This window comes from Platichthys flesus, chromosome 15 (assembly GCF_949316205.1).
Source record: "Platichthys flesus chromosome 15, fPlaFle2.1, whole genome shotgun sequence".
NCBI lineage: Eukaryota > Metazoa > Chordata > Actinopteri > Pleuronectiformes > Pleuronectidae > Platichthys > Platichthys flesus.
The window spans coordinates 1,712,996-1,734,224 of NC_084959.1; the positions used below are offsets into that span (position 1 = coordinate 1,712,996).

Genomic DNA, 21,229 nt, shown 5'->3' on the forward strand with positions numbered 1-21,229 from the left:
TGTGTTGAATGGAGGAAAAGTAGAATAAAAGATCTTTGTGTGTAGATGTGGAGGTTTGGAGGACAGCTGCTGTATGAACTGTGACCATGTGCGTCCTGCAGGTCTCCAGTGATGGCAGGCGGACTCTTCTCTGTGGACAGGAAGTGGTTCTGGGAGCTCGGAGGATACGACACGGGGCTGGAGATCTGGGGAGGAGAACAGTACGAGATCTCCTTCAAGGTACAAATCTTTGATTTCTCTTCATTTTATCCAGTTTATCCATTTCATTTGATTTCATTGTGCAATCTGGGATCATGCATCAGAAGCATCTATAATTGCATGACTGTAATCTGTGAAGCAGAAGTTCACCTCGTCCTTAACCCTGGAGTTTAAAGTGTCAATATGCACTTGAGTGTTATTTGAATCCGTGTGAAAGAGGCGAGTTTCTCACATTTAAAGCTGTCGGTGTGAAACGAAGGAAGGAACCTTGACCTCAGTCGTGACCTCTCTATCGAACCTGCTGTGAAAAGCTCTTATGTTTTAATGTTGTTTTCAAGCTTTTCATTTTATTTAAGTACTTACTGAGATAATATCCCCAAACCGAGGTTATTATTTTTGCCGAGATTATCAAACCGTTAAACTTTGCCATCAGTGCATGTCTGGCTGTGCCTCCACACGTCTGCTCTATGCCCTCAGATATTCAATTTGGTTCCTTTTTATTAAGATCCCCATTAGCTGATAGCGTGCAGGCAGCCAGTCTCCTGAGGTGAGAAGATTAACAGGCTTTCATTCTAATCCTAACAACCAAACTGCTGCCCCCACAGACATGTGAAACACAATCACTGCTTTCAGCCGCACAGTTAATCTGAAGCTCCGTCCTGGTGACGTGGCTGTGGGAACATCGAGTGATTCCAGCTCACAGGGAGAGATAGTGTCACAACCTCCAACCTCCACAGGGGGGGGGGGGGGGGGTATGATCTGACGCACAGATGACGCCATGAATCCGACTGTGGCTTCTTTATTAATTTAGCTGCGGCAGGTTGGAGCTTCACTCATTCTCTCAGAGACAGAGCGGCTCTGCAGGAATAATTAAACCTCTGGATGCAGCCACACATTTAGTTATTCAGAGTGGGAGCTAACTGGGAAGGAGCTGGGAGAAGGAACCTTTTCTAAATGCAAACATTACAGAGAAGGATGGATGGTTTAAAGATGGACGCTGCGTCTCTGCCTAACACTTTGAGAACTGATTAGTTTGTCTCATGTCCCGTCCACCGACACGGATGAGGACGTGTTTATGAGCTGTACTGCAGCCGGCCACTAGGGGGCAATCCGAGGCGAATTTGGCTTCACTAACAGGGCTAACAGGGTGTCATCACCGTTTCCAGGATCATGTTGCCCTGGCTCCCTCTGCTTCTTGTTTCCATCACACCACCTCTCCCTGCCTCAGAAAACAAACTTCATGGTTCAAGATGCTGAATTTCTTGCTGAACTTTCTGAGTTGTCGTCGAATCACGAAGCATCGACACAAATAAACCATCGGTTGTTTGGAAGAGCGCGGGGTCGGTTTGTGTCGGGAGGCAGAAGTGACCCTGTCAGTATTAAAGTCATGTTCTGGACGTGTTGTTGTTGGCAGCCTTTGCTTAGAGTCGTTATTATTCATGTAGCTGAAACAAACACATGCCCACCGCACTGAATCCTGACCCGTGTGTGTGTTAATGTTTTATTTATTCTCAAGTTTTTGTTGCACTTTATTCAATTCTGGATTTTGTCTGGCAGCGATATGTTTTATTGATTCGTCAGCCGGAGTGTGGTGTGGTGTTGTGTTGTGAAGTTTCTCCCTGTGAGCCGTGTCGCCTGCTCCTCATCCTCATGTGGTGTGAGTCGGGGTGTTGCTGGTAGAAGGTGAATCAGACCTGAGAGGCCGAGCTGCCGGGACGATGACGGTCAACTCGCTGCTCGTCACGGAGGAGAAGCTCCTGTGAGCTGGGGCTTGAAATGACTCCCACGATTCTCTGGAGCAGTGAACCAGCTCCACCCGGACGAGAGAAGAGGTTTTAAATACAAGTGGAATGAGAAACAAAGGGTTGGATCAGCTGCTCTGGTTTTTTAATTTGAAGTGTTTTTACTGAAGGTAAATAGTTCGTCCAAACAATTCACTGAAGCTCCCTTTTACAGGTAATTCTGTTTTTCACCAAAACTTGTTATTATATAATATGCAGTTGACCAAAGAAGTGATGCACCTGCTGCAGTTCAATGCTTTGTGAAGTAAGTGAAGTCTGCTTCACGTCAGTGGTGATGGAAACTTCTCTCAGCCAGCGTACTTTATCAGTCTTTGGGGAACTGATTTCAAAAGATGAGTCAAAAACTTTTCTTGTTAAATTGTCTTATTTTAAGCTTTGTCCGTTTAGAGAAATTAGCGTGATTGTAAGTTACGTAAAATAATTGGCAACTTTAATCAATTGCTTTAAAGCACTACAGAATTACACTATATTTGAAAGGACCCTGACCCTAAGAAGGTTCTTGAACCAAACGTTACGATGGACTTGATGTCTCTGTATCTTCTGGATTTCCTTCCCGGGTCGTTTTACATTCTCTGTAATTGCATCAGGGGTCACGGTCATGGACAAGCGGTCGACCGCTGCCTTTACACCCTTGAACTCTGTGTGAAACTCAATGAGGTCATATTGAAAAGTGCATAATTCATGATCCATTATATTTCTGCCCTCGAGCTGAAACTCCCCTCAGCTTCAACTTGCCTCCAACCTTCAAACAGCATCCAGTGAATCCCATCTGCATGTTCAAGGCCTCTGGTCCACAGCAGCAAATCGGCTGCAGCGTCTCTCAGTCTCTACCTCCCTCGTTTGTTGTCATGTTCAAATCCAGCTTTTCATTTCCCCCTCTTTCATTTTGCTATTGTCTCCAAAACAAAACCCCCTTCTTCCAGTTTATTCGCCCTCCCTCTCTAAGTCCTTCCTCCTCCTCATTGTCTCCCCTCTCTGTCTCAAGGTTTATTTCCAACACTGCCAGCCGAGCAGAAGAATCAACACTCTAGTATTCATTATAGTCGGAGGATTACAATGAGGAGCTCAGGCTGGATGTCTGTGTTGTGGTAGATAGACGAGCGAAGGCAGAGGAAATGAGCAGAAGTGCTGAAAAGGAAGGTTTGTTTTAACTTGAGACGAGAACATTAGGACGCTTAGAACCTATTGAAACCTCATTGTGGAAATAAAAGAGGAAATTCAGACTGTGTGGCGTGTTTTCCTGGAAAGCAAAACTGCACCAGTGACTTAACCCAGCGACTCGTTCTTTCTCTCATTTGACCCTGAGGGGAAGTCAGGTCTCCATCATATCATAATCTGGCTTTGACATCTCCTCCTCCTCCTCCTCCTCCTCTTCCTCCTGCACATCTCATCTTTATATATCCTCTTCCTCGGCCTTCACTCCCCTCTCCTCTGAGACTCATGGGATTTTTAAGCCTGTTAGAGCCGCTGCACTTCATGTCTCTTTCTCTTGAGCCGTCCGTCTCCTGCTCATCTCCCTCATCATCCTCTTCCTTCACCTCTCAGCAGCTCTGTGTTTCTGGTGGAAAAGACAGATGATCCGGCTGATGAAAGTGGTTTCTCTCTCTCTCTCTCTCCCTCTCTGTCCCTGCAGGTGTGGATGTGTGGTGGACGGATGGAGGACATCCCCTGCTCCAGGGTGGGACACATCTATAGGAAGTACGTCCCCTACAAGGTCCCTGGAGGGATCAGCCTGGCAAAGGTAATCCTGTCATGATAAAACACAGTACAGCAGAACACTGAGGGATTCTCCAATGAGGGTTCACACTGCAGATGGATTATGTGAATATCACTTGCAGAAGACAGACAGCATTAGTTGATTAGTTAAATTACTGAACTGCTCGATTTATAGTTTCCTGCCATCAGAGGTTCTCCAGCAAAACAACTAGAGGAGAGTCTTCTCAGCGTCTCCTGGTTATGATTCCATCAGTGTTGATCCAGGAGGTTTTTAGTAGGAGCTGAACTCTCCTCCTCTCCAAAACTAACATGATTAAATTCAATAAAAACCCAGAAGAAAGCAGCTTCATGTTGAAGATCAGTGTTTCTCCAATGTGGTTGACACAGGACGTCTCCGAGGGGCCGAGCTGCCGCCAACGTCTTCTCGGCTTGTTTCTCCGATAACTTCAGATCCATCGACTAAAATCCTTCATCTGGTTTCAAACCCCAGGGGTGGTAAAAGTGTGTTGTAAGTTAAACTGGTTGAAAAGTCAACTGACACGTGAAGAGGACGTGACGCCAACTGAGAAAATGAAATGGATCAATACCTTCATCAGCTGCAGAAACACCTCATGAGGGACAGATTACAAGATAGTCTTTACTTTATATCTATGTAACAAACTGGTTCATGTTGATATTATAAAATCCATCGAGGCTGCTGTTTTGAAAGTTGTTTTATTCTCACATTTACTCCATCTCTTTGTTTTGTTCTCATTTCTTAAACCTCATTAATTGTTCTGATCAAACAAGAAGAAATTAAACTGAATCAGATTCAACTCTTTCAGAAAAAGCGACAGCTCATCAACAATGTTCTTTTCAGCTTTTAAATTAACTGTTGTTTATTAAAAACAACAGAAAATTTACTTTGAGCAGGACTGAAATATGTGAAACCAAATATATTTCAGCTCAGGACATGTTTTTTTCCATGCAAACAGACGCACACACGCACACACACACACACACACACACACACACACAAACACACACAACCTGTCAAAACAACATCTGTCTCTGAACTTCACCAAACAGACTTACAATTTGTGTAAAAGGGAATTAATGAATCCTCAGATGAAGCTCAGATTCACAAACAAACACGAGCACATACATGCAAACATGTAACATGCACATACATGCACATCACCCTACAGTGGGAGCTGGTCACTGACAGAATGCAGCAGTGGCTTTGTTCTCCACCTCCTTCATGCAGAGCTCTCCTCCTCCTCCTCCTCCATGTTGAAGAGCACTTTACATTCTGCTCAGCGCCGGCCCACTAAAGACCAGCAGCCGATTGCAGAGTCACAGCTTCCACAGGAGCTGCTGAGCAGATTGACCTGAAGTTTCTTTGTTCCTTGTATTCTTCAAAGTACCTGCACAGAAAAGGGAAGTTGTGTAAAAGTGCGAAATCATCAGGGGTGAGGCCGAGCACCATTTATTATGTATGCCTCTGCCGTGCCGCAGCCTGTAACTTGGCTCGGTTTGACTCAGTATGCATCTGAAGGGCTCTGGCCTTTGTTCTGCCTTTTTATTCCCACCAACAATATTTAAACTGGACTTCAGAGGAATGCTGATCTCACTGGATCAGCCCGACGCTGCAGATACAGACACATATTTACTGAAAGTGAACTCTTGGGTCTTTGAACAGATTTTTCTTTGTATCACTTTTCAAAGTTTCTCTTTGTCAGTGAAGTTTTGAACATTTGCCAGTGATGGGATCATCTCATGTTGCATCATTCTGAGTCAGAGTCCAGAACTAAATGCCACAGACTCCTTTTTGTTTTGATTCAGAACCTGAAGCGTGTGGCCGAGGTGTGGATGGATGAATATGCAGAGTACGTCTACCAGCGCCGGCCCGAGTACCGCCACCTGTCGGCCGGAGACATGACGGCACAGAAAGAGCTGAGGAACCGGCTCAACTGCAAGAACTTCAAGTGGTTCATGAGCGAGGTGGCGTGGGACCTGCCCAAGCACTACCCGCCGGTGGAGCCCCCTGCTGCTGCCTGGGGGGAGGTGAGAGCACATCTTAGATTTGAGATATAGCCGGAGAAGTTTGATCCTGATTGGTTAATGGGAGAATGAAGTAAACTGATAACAAGTTAACAAGCTCCTCTCAACTGAACAACCACTAAAACAATTATCTAAGGTTTGCTCACGACTAATCGGGATCTTCTACTTTCTCTTTAGTTAAGATAGAAAGAAAAACATTAGACACAAACGTTAAGAGGAAAAACAAATAATAATAAAAAGAAAACCTTGTACCAAAGCAAAGTTGTAATGTAGTTTCAGCTCATGTATGAAAAGCAGTTTGTTCAGCAGCTTGTAGAAACTGTTCTGCAGGTTCACGTAGTTTCCAGAAGTAAAAGTACCACAACAAGGCTGCAAAGGCTGAATAGCAAATAATGAATATTCACCGTGATGACATTGAAAGTCTCATTTAGCAACTTGTTATAATCACCTTTTTAAAGACAAATAAACGCTTGATAATTTACAGATGTATTTGATGTAATTTATCCAATATAAGAAATATGAAAATGTGTTGAGCTTCTGTTATTACCGACAAAATTTCCCCGGCTCCTCCTGGAGCACCAGACTATGACCCGTTAGGAGGTCGAAAAGGAAAGTGCACAGAAAACAGAACTTTCACAGAATTAATTTGAAATCAGTAGGTCTTGTTATCTATGCATTGATTGACCACATAGGGATCTGTCCTCTTGACTCCATGTGTCTCCACGTGTGTCTTGTCTCCAGATCCGAAACGTAGGCAGCGACATGTGCATGGAGATCAAGCACTTTGTCTCGGGGAGCCCCATCCGCCTGGAGAGCTGTGTGAAGAGTCGAGGAGAAGTGGGCTGGAGTCACGGACAGGTCAGAGTTCAGAGGTCATTCACAGGGACACGGCTTCCTGCTGCAGCTCCACACTGCAGATACCAAACATGACAGGACCACCACACGAGCATGTTAATGGTTTGATGCTTATTGGTTCGGCCGCGGAGCAATTACTGTAATGGGCTGATCATCGGGAGCCAAAGTGGTTCAGTCTGCTCAGTGGTTTAATTCGACTGGCAAACAGTTGATCCACCACTTTGGCTCAGAGCGAAATATTTCAATAAATATTACTTCTATCACCATAAAATCCGAAACAGATATTTATGACCCCGAAGATGATGAATCCAGTTAAATTCTTTTAATGATGCTCTCACATTTGGATTTTTTCCTTTTTGTCTAATTTCTAAAACCGATATTGAAACCCCCCCCCCAAATAGCTTCAGAGGTTCTTGGAAATCTGAAGTGAAAAGACAGTTTTAAATCCACAGCTTGAAACACGTCTCGTTTCCAGACACGTGGACTTGAGCAGATAGCTTGAAGCTAAACATGCTAAGCTAACAAGCTAGCATCAGTATTTCAACTCACACTGATTGCGTGGAAACCTATTTCCCGATGTGTCTCCCTCCAGGTGTTGACCTTCGGCTGGAGGGAGGACATCCGGGTGGGCGACCCCATCCACACCAGGAAGGTCTGCTTCGACGCCGTGTCCCACAACAGCCCCGTCACCCTGTACGACTGCCACGGCATGAAGGGCAACCAGCTGTGGCGCTACAGGAAGGTACCACACGGGAAAGTTCCGTTTTATGTCTTTTTTGAAGGTCGAACTATTTTATAACTGAACAATAAAGTTTCTTCTTCTTTTTTTTGGATTTAAAGACATTTTCAAATTTGCCCTTTGTACAATTATTATATAGTGTGAAGGAAACTTCTAAAGGTCAAAGCTGGGAAACAGAAAACTAATCCCTTCATTTATAACTTTACACCTCAGCACAACTCATGACACATATTTAATTAGAATTTGTATTTTTTGTGAAAATGGACTTTAGAAACTGGTTTCCACCAGATTTCCCGATGTCCCACACAAAATATCACTGAGACAAAAAAATGCAGCGAACAATGAGGTCAGACAAAGATTTTTCAAGGACTTAAACTAATTACTAATAATAATCCTGATTTTAATTAGAAATGATTCAGAACAGCACAAAAATACGAGTTTAATCTGAGCACATGTTCGAAGCAGTTACAACAATATGGTCTCAAATCAAGTTGGGAAGGAAATGAATCTCAAATCAAACGGTTACTTCACGTGACTCATGATGTTTTTGTGTTTTTGTGTTTTTTGTATTTGTGTCGTTCCTCCAGGACAAGAGTCTGTATCACCCCGTCAGTAACAGCTGCATCGACAGCAGCCCCAACGAGCGGCGCGTCTTCATGAGCTCGTGCGACTCGTCCTCGCCGAGCCAGCAGTGGCTGTTCGAGAGAACCAACGCCACGGTGCTGGAGCGCTTCAACCAGGACGCCAACTGAGGGAACCGGCGCTGAGATGAAGCCTCTTCCAAAGAAAAGGATCTGGGAGCAAAGAGCTGCTTTGACCAGGTGACTACCACGACGTAGAGCAGCTCTCACCCGGCGTCGCTCTGTAGACGTGGAGGGAACTGGTTTGTCCGCTCAGGACCGGTGGTGGATCCAGCCCTGAACTGGATCCTAGATAATCACAGATGTTGGAGTTGTTGAGTTCTCCAGGATGAGACTATTATTAACAATAAGGAGATAATTCCAACAACTCTGTGACAGATTGCAAAATCCAGATATTTTCACCTTCTTTAATACAATATCCATCATTGTCTAAAAGTATTAAATCGGTCCCACCTGCACCTCCCTTTTTATTGTATATATGTTTTGACTTCTTCAGTAGGGGCCAATAGAAAGAGTCAGATTAGTTATTATGGGAACATATTCATCAACCAGTTGAGAGAAAAGCCCTCAATACACATAGACGTCAAACTGTCCTGAGAACAAACTGTCTGAACTCACGATTCCTCCGTGTTCCCTCCAGACGAGAACAGAAGAAATGAAAAGATGCTGCTTTAGAAACATTCCCTGTGGCGGAGCAGTGATCCAGACTCCGGCTCGGAGCTCGGACCACACACATCCCCAATCCAATAATACAGCAGGAGCCTGTGGGGTGGGGGGGGGGAGGTAAGAGAAAAGAAACACTCGGCTGAGCACTGAAACTCGTTGTGTTCCCATCTGAAGTTCATGTTCCTGTAGAAGTAACTGTTGTGTTGTTCTGCAGGACGGGAGAACCAGTGGATCCTGAGCTGTCCTGTGGGAACACTGGGATTTACAAACCTCTCTTTTCTTTCACTGCTGGTTTGAATCTGACGGACACAGACTCTGCTGGATTTAATGGATGATATCGTCTTTTGCCTTTTTTCTCTATTGTTGCCTTGAACATTGAACGGTGGGATTTTCCCTGCTCCGTGTTTTCACTCGTGGCTTCAGAAGACTTCTGGAAAGACGTGACTCTGTGGAAACCGAGGAGCTCATCACATATTCCTTTTATTACACAGGAACAATCTTGTACAGACTCGTTTTGAAAGTGAAAGTATTTTTCTACCGTCTAATAAAGCAACAAAATGACTTAAGTGCCGATGATGTTTTTCTTCTTTATGACATTTTATAAAAAACATACTGATACTGTTCAATCAAATGAATGATGTGGATTCTTTGGAGGCCAGAGGTCCATATTAATAACTTACATTAAATAAACAACAAGGGCACATCATCACCATAATGCATATAAATGTTTTAAGATCAGATACATATGCAATTTACATTCATATATTCTACAAACTTAACATTAAATGTTGAAAGTAGCATTAGTTGCTGAACATTAACTGAATAGAATAAACTCCCTAAAAAAACTTATTCAGAGGTGAAGTTGGATGTCAACACTCTATTTACATGATAATGAAACCAACCTTGAAGTTTCATCATACAGGCTCTGCCTCGGCCACACTGATCCAGCAGGGTTTGACCGCTCGGGTCCTTGACTCACCTTCTGTATATGAGCTCAGACATCTTATTGGAAAAGTGATAAAGCCGAGGTCACACAAACTCATCATCTGGGCTGCGGCTGCAGACGGAACCTGCACAGCAAGCTAACGCGTCCTCACAAAGGGAGCTGCCGGGGCCCGGGCTTCATTTACCTCCTCCACTTTTTTTTATTGACAGTGAGTCATCAAACCCAGAGTCAAATCCAATACCCCAGGATGAGGCTGGGGATGTTATCGGCCGTCCAAAGCCACCAAGGTCAAACAATCAAAACACTGAATAACTTGCCCTCGACTTTCTGCATGCATTCGGGGGGCAGGAGTATCGACGTCTCATAAAACTCAGATTCAGTCACTGCAACTTGGTATTAGTGTGAAATCTCAAACATGAAAAATGAGCTTAAACACCACAGCCGCATAAATAACATCCTCGGTGAAGCATATCAGAAATACACCCCCACAGCCAATATCTACATGATGTATGGCTCTCCTTTGCCGAGCATGAAGTTTCAAAGTGAGACCTCTGAATGTGTCCTGTGGGATCTGGAACCACAACGTGAGCAGCAAATCCTTTAAGACCTGCAAGTTGTGTGGTGGCAGCGGAACGATTGGGCCTGAGTTTCTACAGCCGCACATTCCTGCATCCAACACGTTGAAAACTGACTCACCATCTGGATCTGTTGCAATAACATAAGTCATCTTGTTTGTTTGACTCGTGAGTGATCGTAATGTGCATCTGTAGTTTATCTGTAGTTTAGGACTAAATGGTCGATTCCACCTCTGTGAGGAAATGTCAAGGTTTGAGTGAAACTCTAGTTTTCTCTCCATCGTGTTTTTTACTCAACCAAACGTGAAACGAATTAAACTTCCTTCACCAGACGTGTTTTTAAAAAACCTAAAGCAACAAACAGTTTTCATGGTCGAGCCGAGACGAACAGAACTCAAGGTTTCAACAGCAACAAAGTGAATTCACCTCCAACTTTAATGACTTTCTAACAAAATCTTCCTGCTGCTCTTTCTGCAGTTTGCTGTGTTGCTTTGCTTTGATGGAAAATCACGTCTTTGAACTCGAAAGCCACCCAGTGTTTCTTCATTCTGCCTCCAGCCTGGACTGGGATTGAAATCTCATCATGGCTTCTACTGTTGTTTGGCAGATATAAAAGTGAAGAAATATCAGGGACTCATTATGAGAGACTGAGGATAAACATCGATGGAAGCGTTGTTGTCTTTCTGTATAAATCTGAAAAGCTATGGGGGCTTTAATGATCTCTGAACGACCACAGCAAGGACTTGACACAAAACTAATTCAAGTTTTATGAAGATAAACTGTAGACGTGACAATTTGCTTGAAAAGAGCCTGATCTGTTTTGTCACTCTTCTTCACGGTGAGAGACGTTTGAAACCTCGACCGCTTCAGGAGCAGCGACCTGCTGTCACTTCAATTCCTTTGTTAAAACCTCCAGCTTCATTTTTCCATCATGTTTTGAACTTGCAAAATGCTCCCAGTGGTTTTGAAGATGTGTGATATGAAGAGCAGACAGAACCAAAACCTGTAACAAAGAATAAATGCTTAATGAACCGAGCGCTGACTAAAAAATATTAAACCTTTTTTCCTTCATTTCTGCAAAACATGTTTTCAGAAATAGCTCAGAATTAAAAGCAGCCTTTTAGCCTGAGTGCTAAGCAAAGAAATAAAAGCATTAGACAGACATTAGAGTCTTCGAATGAAAATGAAAGTTTCTCTCCTCCGAGGAGACGCAGCGTGACTGACACCCGGCCCCTCCTCGAGGCTCCTGATTGGCTCAGACCCGGGCGCCAGGAGAGGTGTGACAGTCCTGCTCCGCTCAGAACCCGTCAGCTGAATAATTACAGCTAACCTTCTTCTCCACAGGGCTTTGCTGCTCCACACGGCGCTGCTGTCACACTCTAATGGGAAACCGCGGCAGGCTCGGGTCACAGGGGACCTGGGGGACGTATTCAGGTCAAATCCTTTAACTCCAGTTGCTGTTGGAGCGGCTCATCTATTTTATTCGTCCGTCCAAATCAGAGCGTTTGTCGATTACCTTCCTCAAGCTGCCCGTAAAGAAAGAAACCAGAAGGAAAGAATTAATATCATTAGTCATATTACAGCTGTTGTATCTGGGATATAAAGACAGATTATGTCCCTGATACGGTTTGTACGAGACTATTTTTAAATACACTTTTCCAATTCCAGTCAAGATGTTGTTGCGTTTCTGTAAAATAAAACACCTCCCTCCTGTTGTGTTCTCTGCTTCATCACAACAGCTTCACTCTGCACATGTGTTACCATCGTCCTTCTGCCTGTGGATGTGACTTCATCATTTATTCAGTTTGTCTGAGGCTCCGTCACGTTGTTCCACCTGATGTCATATTTACATAAACCCACTCAGCCCGAGTGAATCCAAACTGGAGCTGCAGGAAAAACAACAGAGTGGCTTTCTCACTCGTTTCCTGGTGACACACAAACACAGACACACACACACACACACACACACACATGCTGCTGTCACTTGTGTCCATGGACGGACTGGTACAGTAGACTCGGTTCATGCTGCTCTCGGCTCAGGTTTCTCCTGAAAGCCACAAACACAGAAATCCCACTCTGTGTTTCATAACGAGGAGCAAACTGGTGCTTTAGCATTTTTCATTACTGTAATCCAGGTTTGTGTACTGCCGCCTCCGGGCTTCTTCTTCTACATCTTTCACTGCCGTGTGGAAATCAACCTGCAGTGAAACCTGAGCGATCACAAAGAATACGAGTGTAGCAGTAAAACAGGAGCCGGGGCCCACGAGCGGATTCTTCAGGGACATCGTGTGTCGTTCAACTTCCTCGTTACTTCTCATCCAGGCAATGAAAACAGGTGTGTTGTTGTTGTATCTCCGTAAAGTAACACAACTAGAGGGAAACAGTCAAATGTATTCACTCTTTTCTTTGACTTCCCCTGAACTAAAGACAACAAATAAGTGATCTACTATGGGAGAAGGTTCAGATGTGTGTTTTTTACCTTTTGGACAAATTCAAACAATTGATTTATTCCCCTCGATACATTGACTTGACTAAACGGATTTCATGGAGAGGAAACTGAGGCTCTGACTCTTCAGTGAAGTGATATCTGCTCTTCTCAGTTCCAGTCTGCAGAGAGAAGCCCATTCTTCCTCTAAGTGACAGGTTTGTATAAGAAGGGGGCGGAGCTGAGACGGATGCTGGGTTTCTGAGATCACACAGAAACGTTAACTCGAAAGCCAGAGAGCTGAAAAGGAAACACTTCTCTCTCCGCACCCCCGAGACGGCCGATCACTTTAATTCCATTTCATCTCGTTTAAAGTCACATCGTGCAGCGTGGTGCTCGATCCTAATCTTGAGTCATTCATCGAGGACGCTCTCGGGGGTTTCTGTGATGGAATAATGGAAACTAAAGAATCCATCGTCTTCACGTGATGTATATCATCAGCCTGTGACGCTCACTGAGCTCCAGGAGGTGTCTTTGTGATGGAGCGGTTTGATTTACTCATCGGCCTCCTTCATGTCCCTCGGTGCCTTTCCATGATCTTCATTCACTTGGCATGTTAGCAACATGTCACTAAATAAATCAGTGCTGATAGAAAGAGGCGAAATATTAATGCTCTTTCTTTTCCACGAACGTGGGAGGAAAGTTGATGTCTGTGCTTTTTAAGCAGCAGATTTATTACAGTTGTTGGACATCGGTACAAAATGGCAGCTTATTGTTCTCTTTCCTTTTTATGTCTTATTACTCGATTGATTGTTTGCACTCTGAGTTCTTTGTTTCTTGTTTTATTTTGAAGCTTCTTTCCTCGTGTGTCTCTTCCTGTCTCCACCTTTGTTGAATCCTCCTCCTTGTGATTAGAAGTCTCTGTGGTTCTTTGTCTTCTGCAGATTGTCTGTCCTCATGTGGAGTTTCCCTGGCTGCCAGCACATCCAGCTGGCCCGCCGCATCCGCGGACACAGAGCTTAAACTGCTGCTGATCCACTGACTATAACAACGCCGCATTCCTACACTTATAAAATGAAATTCAATGTGGAAGTAATCCAAGTATTCAGAATACGTTACTCAGATTAGTTAATGTAACGGAATACGTTACAGATTACATTTTTGGGCATGTATTCTGCATTCTGTAACAGAAAAGGTTTTGAAAGTATCTTTCCCAACACTGTCAATGTTACTGACTTGAGAGCAGTAAGACACCTATATTTAAAAAAATGTTTTTCTCAAGATGGTAAATTTGCACACAGGTTTTAAAAAGTGCATGCCTTGTGTTTATACTTACAATGACTTTGATTAAATTACTTAATTGCACACTGATTTGTTATGCTTGTTTCTGTAATGAGCCGTTAAATTAAAATGTGGGAAAGAATATTGTACACTATCTAATATTGTGTTGGTCATATTTAAATCATTCATTGCGGTTTTTTTGGGGGGGAAAGAGAGGATATAATAAAAGAATCGCATATTAAATCTTAATCCCAATATTTGGGCGGGGGGGGGGGGGGGGGGGGAATCGCAATTAGTTTATTTCCCCAAATCGTTCAGCCCTATTCAGAAGTCCTAATGACTGGTTTTGTTTTTTCACTTTACATTTACACTTTACAGTTTAGTGCAGTGTAATTATTTCCCGTGATAATTAAATGCCAGTGTGACAATAAATGACAATTTAAAACCATACAAACTGTCATGTTTTACTGTAGATAATAGAGGAGGGTTTCTTAAAAAAAATATGATCTGCCACACAAAAGCTGTCAGTCATGGCTGCTTTTTAACAGTGGTCCCGCGATAGGGAATGAGGTATCTGTTTCCTCTTCTGAGCCTATGGAGGTCACGTGGAAAATGATCCAAAGACTCGTATCCGGCAGATGAACGAATCGTTCACCTCACGACCGTGTCTTCAGATCAGTGACTCGTTCTTCTGCCGGATACGAGTTTTTGGATCCTTTTTCACGTGACCTGCATCAGCCTATGCAACAGTCCCGATGCGCGGCCACGAGAAAATGAACGAATCTCTCTTGAGAGGACTCGTTACTCCCTACACGTGGCATCTATTGACTTCTGTCCGTCCTGGGAGAGGGATCCTCACATGTGGCTCTCTGAGGTTTCTACGTATTTTTACATGTTAAAAGGGTTTATAGTAGTTTGTCCTTACTCTTGCTGAGGGTTAAGGACAGAGGATGTCACACCCTGTTAAAGCCCTATGAGACGAATTGTAATTTGTGAATATGGGCTATACAAATAAAATTTGATTGATGATTGATTGATTGATTGATTGATCTGGCTCCAATGAATCTCTCCTTCACTGGTGCTGTTGTTCCAGGACAGGAACCTGTAACCAATGGTTCCACCACAGGGTTCAGGGTCTTAACCAAAGGTTCCTGCTTTGTGGGCAGAACAGTGAGGACCTTCCAGAACCTTTGGGCGGAGGCTTGCAGCCAGTTGAGTTGTCCAGCGATTTATATCCTTGTAATATTTCATAAATCTGTTCACTTACTTTAAACGGAGCATTTCAGGGGTTTCTAAAACATCATACACTCGCCCTCGTCTCATTTCCTACAGCAGCATAATATGAATATCTCTCATCTTTAATTAGGGCCCGAGCACTGACAGTGGGAGGCCCTATTGAAATTGTAATGATTATTGTTATTATTATTCAGGCAAATGTATTATCTTTTTGAGGGCTTTAACATGCTCAAATTCTTACCAAAATTTGCAGAAGTTAGAAATTGGTGTAAATTTTCGTATTCTGGAGGAATTTTCAATGGGCGTTGCAAAATGTCTCAATGGTGCCCCCCCCAGACCCCCGGAACGTGTTCACATTGACCGATCTTCACAAAAAGTGATACACAGGTGAATCATGAGACGATTGAGACGATGTTGTCATAACTCCACTGTGCATTGTCCTATCACCACCAAACTTCTGTCTCATGATCAGAGTTCAGCTTTTTGAGGACTTTAAATATGCTCAAAAAGTTTCTAAAGTTTGCAGTAAATTAGAAAGTGGGGAAAAGTTACGTATTCTTGAGTATAACGAAATGGGCGTGGCAAAATGGCTCAACAGCGCCACCTGGAACTCAGCCCCTAGGTTTCCACATAACCGATTTTCATTAGAAACATAAAACGCAATAAATACAACAAACATAGGAAAAGCAATAAAAAATGGAAACCAGTATATATTTACTCATTGTTTACTTCTTATTTACTCACTTTTTTCCAATGTTTATACAAAGTAGCATTTATTTTGACATAAACATTTCTCAATAAAAATATATGAAAGATAAAAGATATAAAAAGTGAAATGCAAACAGTTTTACTAATTAAGATACGTTTATTTATACCAAACATATAAATAACATGGTGGGACCAATAAATGTATCATCTATCTTCTTCTTCTTGACGATTGTTGCCGTCTTCCACAAAACCAAAAGAAGTAGTAGAAGGTTTGTTCATTCGTAACCTCCGGTTCATCATCCGAGACCTCAGATTCTTCATATGAGCCCTCCGATTCTTCATATGAGCCCTCCGATTCCTCATATGACCCCTCCGATTCTTCATATGAGCCCTCCGATTCTTCATATGACCCCTCCGATTCTTCATATGAGCCCTCCGATTCTTCATACGACCCCTCCGATCCTTCATATGAGCCCTCCGATTCTTCATATGAGCCCTCCTGCTCTTCATACGAGCCCTCTGGTTCTTCACCTGAGACCTCTGGTTTGTGGGGTGGGTTTTTCGCCCACTTCCATGGTTTGAGGTAACGTGTAAATCTTTTCCACCCTTTTTTGTTCTTTTTGGTCTCTTCTCTTTCATCAACTTCCACCTCTCGTTCTTCATCTGAGACCTCTGGTTCATCATCCGAGACCTCTGGTTTATCATTTGACATTTGGGCTGAGTCCTTTGAATTATGGGGTGGGTTTTTCGCCCACTTCCATGGTTTGAGGTAACGTGTAAATCTCTTCCACCCTTTTTTGTTCTTTTTTGTCTCTTCTCTTTCAACAACTTCCACCTCTGGTTCTTCATCTGAGACCTCTGGTTCATCATCTGGCATTTGGGCTGAGACCTTTAAATGATGGGGTGGGGTGGGTGGTTTATCGATTGAGACCTTTGGCTCAACATTTGAGACCTTTGGAACATGGTCTGAAACCTCTAAGTCATTGTATGATACCTTAAGGTCCCATGAATCATTGTCCTCTGGTTCCTCCACTTTGTCCTCTGGTTCATCATCCGAGACATCAGTTTCAATATATGATATATTAAAGTCTATGTCCAACAGATCTCGGGTCTCTGGCACCTCATGGTCTGAGACATCAGGTTTAAGGTTCCATGATTTAGGGTCATCATCCCTGGAATCAATGCTCTCTGAGTCCTGTATCTCATGATTTGAGACCTTTGGCTTATCGTCCGAGAATTTGAATTCCTGGTCTTTGTGCTGCAAGATCGTCTGTTCATATCCAGAGATCTTCTGTGGCATGTTTTCATTGACTGGATTGACTTCCTTTAATCCTATCAGCTTCCTGTTCTTTCTAAATTGTTCCAGATTAGAAATAAAGTTCTGGTGCGCCATCTTCATGACTTTGATTTTATCCGCAGAAACTGCAGACTTCCTCAGCTCCAGTTGAAGCTGCTCTTTGAGGTCCTGGAACTTCTTCTCATACTCAGAGATCTTTTCTTTGTACTTGTAGATCTTCTGATGATACTGATAAATCTTCTGGTCATTATCAGATGTCTCCAATTGATGCCGCTCTTTGAGGTCCTGGATCTTCTTTTCAAACTCAGAGATCTTTTGTTTGTCCTTAAAGATCTTCTGATGATACTGAGAGATCTTCTGTTCATTACCAGATGTCTCCATTTTAAGCTGCTGCTTGAGGTCCTGGACTTGTTTGCGGAGCAGCTTTTCCTGGTCATAGTCCAGAGAAGGAAAGAAGGCTGATTGCTTCAGCTGGTTGTTGCGTTCCTCTAACTCTGTGATCTTTGTGTTGAGACACAGAATAGTTTGGTTATTTTCCTTTATGATGGACTTCTTTTGAGATACTTCAATCGTTAGAAGCTCTGCCCTCTTTTTAAAGAATGATCCCTCTAAGATCACTTTTTCCGGTACATTTTGGGAACTGGTGATAAGCTTCTGAAGTTTAGTTTTCAGGTTCTCCTTCTCAGCTTTTTCTTCTTTGTATTTTGCCTCCATACGGTGAAGATCCTGCTGAAGATTCTTAACACGAGTGGTTATCTCTGCACCAAGGGAGCTCCCCCCCTTGATGCTGGACACCTCATGTCTGCCTGGATGATGTTGGTCATTTTGGAGCCGATGGTCCTGGGTGGCTCTTGGTAACCTGTTCACTGGTGCCATCTTGCTTGAGAATAGAAGCTCTTCTTCTTGTTTGTAATGGTTAGCAAGTGAATAAGTGAATGAAGTGCAGAACCGTCACATGCAGTACACATGTTGACTTCCTGATCATAGGAGAGTGCACTCCAAATAAAGGATTCCAAAGATCATAGGAGTCTGCATTGATCTCTCTCTCTCTAACCTTCTCTCTCTCTCTCTCTCTCTCTCTCTCTCTCACTCTGTGATGGGAAGTTCGGATCTTTTTACCGTGTCGGTTCTTTGAATCTCGTTCAGTAGAATGAACAAATCTCTTTTTGAGTCATTCGTTCGTTTGAAAGGGGGGGGGGGGGGGGGACGGTGTTTCGTTCATCTGCCCACAGAGTCTTCGGCCACACAGAGTGTCGGCCACACAGAGTGAGCTCATCTCGCCGGTGAGCGCCGTGCGGGCGGCGGACGGGAAAATCGCTCCTCGGAAAAGCAAGCCGAGCTCCGGGGCGGTGGGGCTCCAGAGCCCCCCGGTCACCTACATGCACATCTGTGAGACGGAGGTGTTCAGCATGGGGAGGTTCCTGCTGAGGCCCGGCGCCTCCATACCGCTGCACGTCCACCCGGACATTAGCGGGAATCTACGGAGCTGCTGATCCGCACGCTGCCAGCAGGGGCGGCCATCCCATTGGGCAAGTCTTTTTTTTTTTTAAATAATTCAAATAAATCACTCCTCGTGTCCTCCTTCATTCTCTGTGAACCCAAGAGCAAGACAGGCTTCATCGTACTTTCTTTACAACTTAGTTTTTGAACACCGTGTCTTGTTTGTACCTGACCGGCTGCTCCACAGGAACGAGCTGTGATCTCACTGTGTGTCGCTGAGAGAGTGAGCGGAGCTGGGGGCGGAGCCCCGGCGCCTGTGTGTGTTTGTGTGCTGGCTGGGGACACACACACAGGCACCGCACAACACCGTACAGGGAGCCGCTGCAGCGCCGCGGGTTGCCGACCCCTGGCTATGGCGAAAGAACGGTTATTTTACAGTTCCACCGTTAAAGAGATGTGAACGTCAAAAGTTTTGACTCAAAACATTAGTTCCGCCTCACATTTCCCCGCCCGGTCACATGCCCCAGCCGTGGGCGCGCAACACAGTTTGAGAATCACTGCATTTGGGAGACCCAGAGGTGAACTGTCCCCCGCGCCCCCTCCCCCTCCCCCATATTTCTGTTTTTCATTTTTCTCAAAGTAGGCCTACTCATGTATTTTGTTCTCCTACTCATAAGAGTTTGGTGTTTTCCTTTTTTGTAACAGGTAAAAATAGCAGTTAAACGTCAACAGTTTTTTTATTGTCGTTCTATAATTTAAGAAATGCAACAAACTATAGTTTTTATATATATTGTATATCTATATATATAACTTTATAACTGGTGTTATAAAGTTGCTTTGTGGCTCCAGACTTACAGAATTTGGGGGGAGAGGGGGGGAAATGGCTCTTTCGATAGTAAAGGTTGACTACACCTGGGTTAGTGTGACGCAAACACTAACTCACTCACACACTCACTTAAACACTCACTCGTTCTCTCTCTCACACACACACAAACACACACACACACACACACACACACACACACACACAAACACACACACACACACACACTTACTCACTTACTCTCTTTCTTTCTTTCTCTCTCTCTCACACACACACACAGTCAAAATAGATGTTAAGAACCAGCCGTTTTGCTGGAAAGTTAATCATTATGAAGTAAATTATTGTTTCACAATAAATGTCAGTTTCACATAACATGGCTCATTAAGTGTCTATGTGGTTCGAGTGGATTGGTGCTTTGGTTGGTGGGATTGTTTTTTTTTTTTTTTGGGGGGGGGGGGGGGCTCAAAATTGTTCTTTGCCCAGGGCCTCCAATTAGCCAGAACCGCCCCTGCCTGTGTGTATCAACCCCATGTTTCTGTGTTGTTTGCTTCCTTCCCCCCCCCACATTGATGTCTTCTTGTAGCTGAACTTGACGTCTCACAATTTTAAAGATAGTGAAAACGATTTCCTGGATCCGCCTCCCGACATACATGGCCACTGCTTTTACTAAAACCTTGTCATGAACCAAAGGGTCACTTTTATTGTAAGGTCATGGATTCACCAGATTCATCTTCCTGCGACCACAGATATATATTTATATCTATATATATAAAACACTCAGCTAGCAGCATCAGATTGAAAAAGCGATATAGTCTATGGAAGCCACATATAGCAAAGCTTCCTGCTGAACAAGAGGAATCGTGAGAGGAAACAATCACAGCCCACGTTTCCAAATGAGTTCTGGCAGCGATGAAGTGACCGATTCATCTGCCATAACGGCTTTGCTGTATTGTTTTCTCCTTAAACTAAACGCAGCCGCAGGAATAAAAAAACACATTTACTACTTTATGCACAAACCTATTCACAGCCGCCGCCTGTGAGCCGAGGGCTTTCAGAGGAACTCAGCGTCTGGGCGCGGATCCAAGGGAAATCTCCACGAGGGAAAACCAGCGTGTAAATAAAAGCTTCTCTCGAACACACACCCTCCCTCTGGACACGTCCCTGGATGGGAGAGAGAGAGAGAGAGAGAGAGAGAGAGAGAGAGAGAGGGAGAGAGAGAGAGAGAGAGAGAGAGAGAGAACACATCGTTTTAATTCAGTAAACAATGATCGATAATTGGTCTGAAGATGATTTTCATTTGGTGAATATTGTGTCTTTGTTGTAGAGAACGGTCGGATACTTTACTCTAAATCCTTATTATCTCTTTGTCACTCCAACACATTATAATTAATACCTGAAAATGGCTCTAATTAAAATGTTGGTGTAGGTTTTAAACGACCGGTTGCCCCTGACACGACCCTGCAGGCAGGATTGTGTGAACATCCAAAGTGTTGATCCGTGGCTGGTTGTGTTCCTGGACATCTGAGGGCTTCAGTGAAGTCGTTCCTCTCTGCTCTGCTGGAGCTGCTCACATTCAAGCTGCTTGAATTCACACTGAGAAGCTTCATCACTCATTTGTAGTCGTGCAACGAGCTGAGTTTAGCTCTGCTTTGGTTTCCATCAACTCCTGAGGGACCCACTTTCCTTATTAGCCAATTTAGGACGCTTTCACATCCACTGTATTTAGTTTGTTTGGATCAGACCATCGTACTTTCGGGTTTAGTCTGAACACACCAGATGTGAGAGGTTCCTCGGACCAATGGGCAAAACTGAAACTCAGAATACTTGTGGAGTATGGC

General features: G+C 43.8%; 1 protein-coding gene across 1 annotated transcript in view; it reads left to right on the top strand.

Annotated features, from left to right (window-relative positions):
- Window positions 1–8,759, top strand: part of LOC133969792 (polypeptide N-acetylgalactosaminyltransferase 10-like) — a gene marked incomplete at its 5' end in the record, with an annotated part of 28,395 nt that extends 19,636 nt beyond the window's left edge. Inside the window, 7 exons of the mRNA XM_062406491.1 lie at window positions 102–219; window positions 3,634–3,741; window positions 5,541–5,762; window positions 6,501–6,617; window positions 7,207–7,356; window positions 7,941–8,174; window positions 8,635–8,759. Coding sequence (XP_062262475.1) covers window positions 102–219; window positions 3,634–3,741; window positions 5,541–5,762; window positions 6,501–6,617; window positions 7,207–7,356; window positions 7,941–8,105 — 880 coding nt within the window. The remainder of the gene's footprint in view (window positions 1–101; window positions 220–3,633; window positions 3,742–5,540; window positions 5,763–6,500; window positions 6,618–7,206; window positions 7,357–7,940; window positions 8,175–8,634) is intronic.
- Between the last annotated feature and the right edge of the window lie 12,470 nt (window positions 8,760–21,229).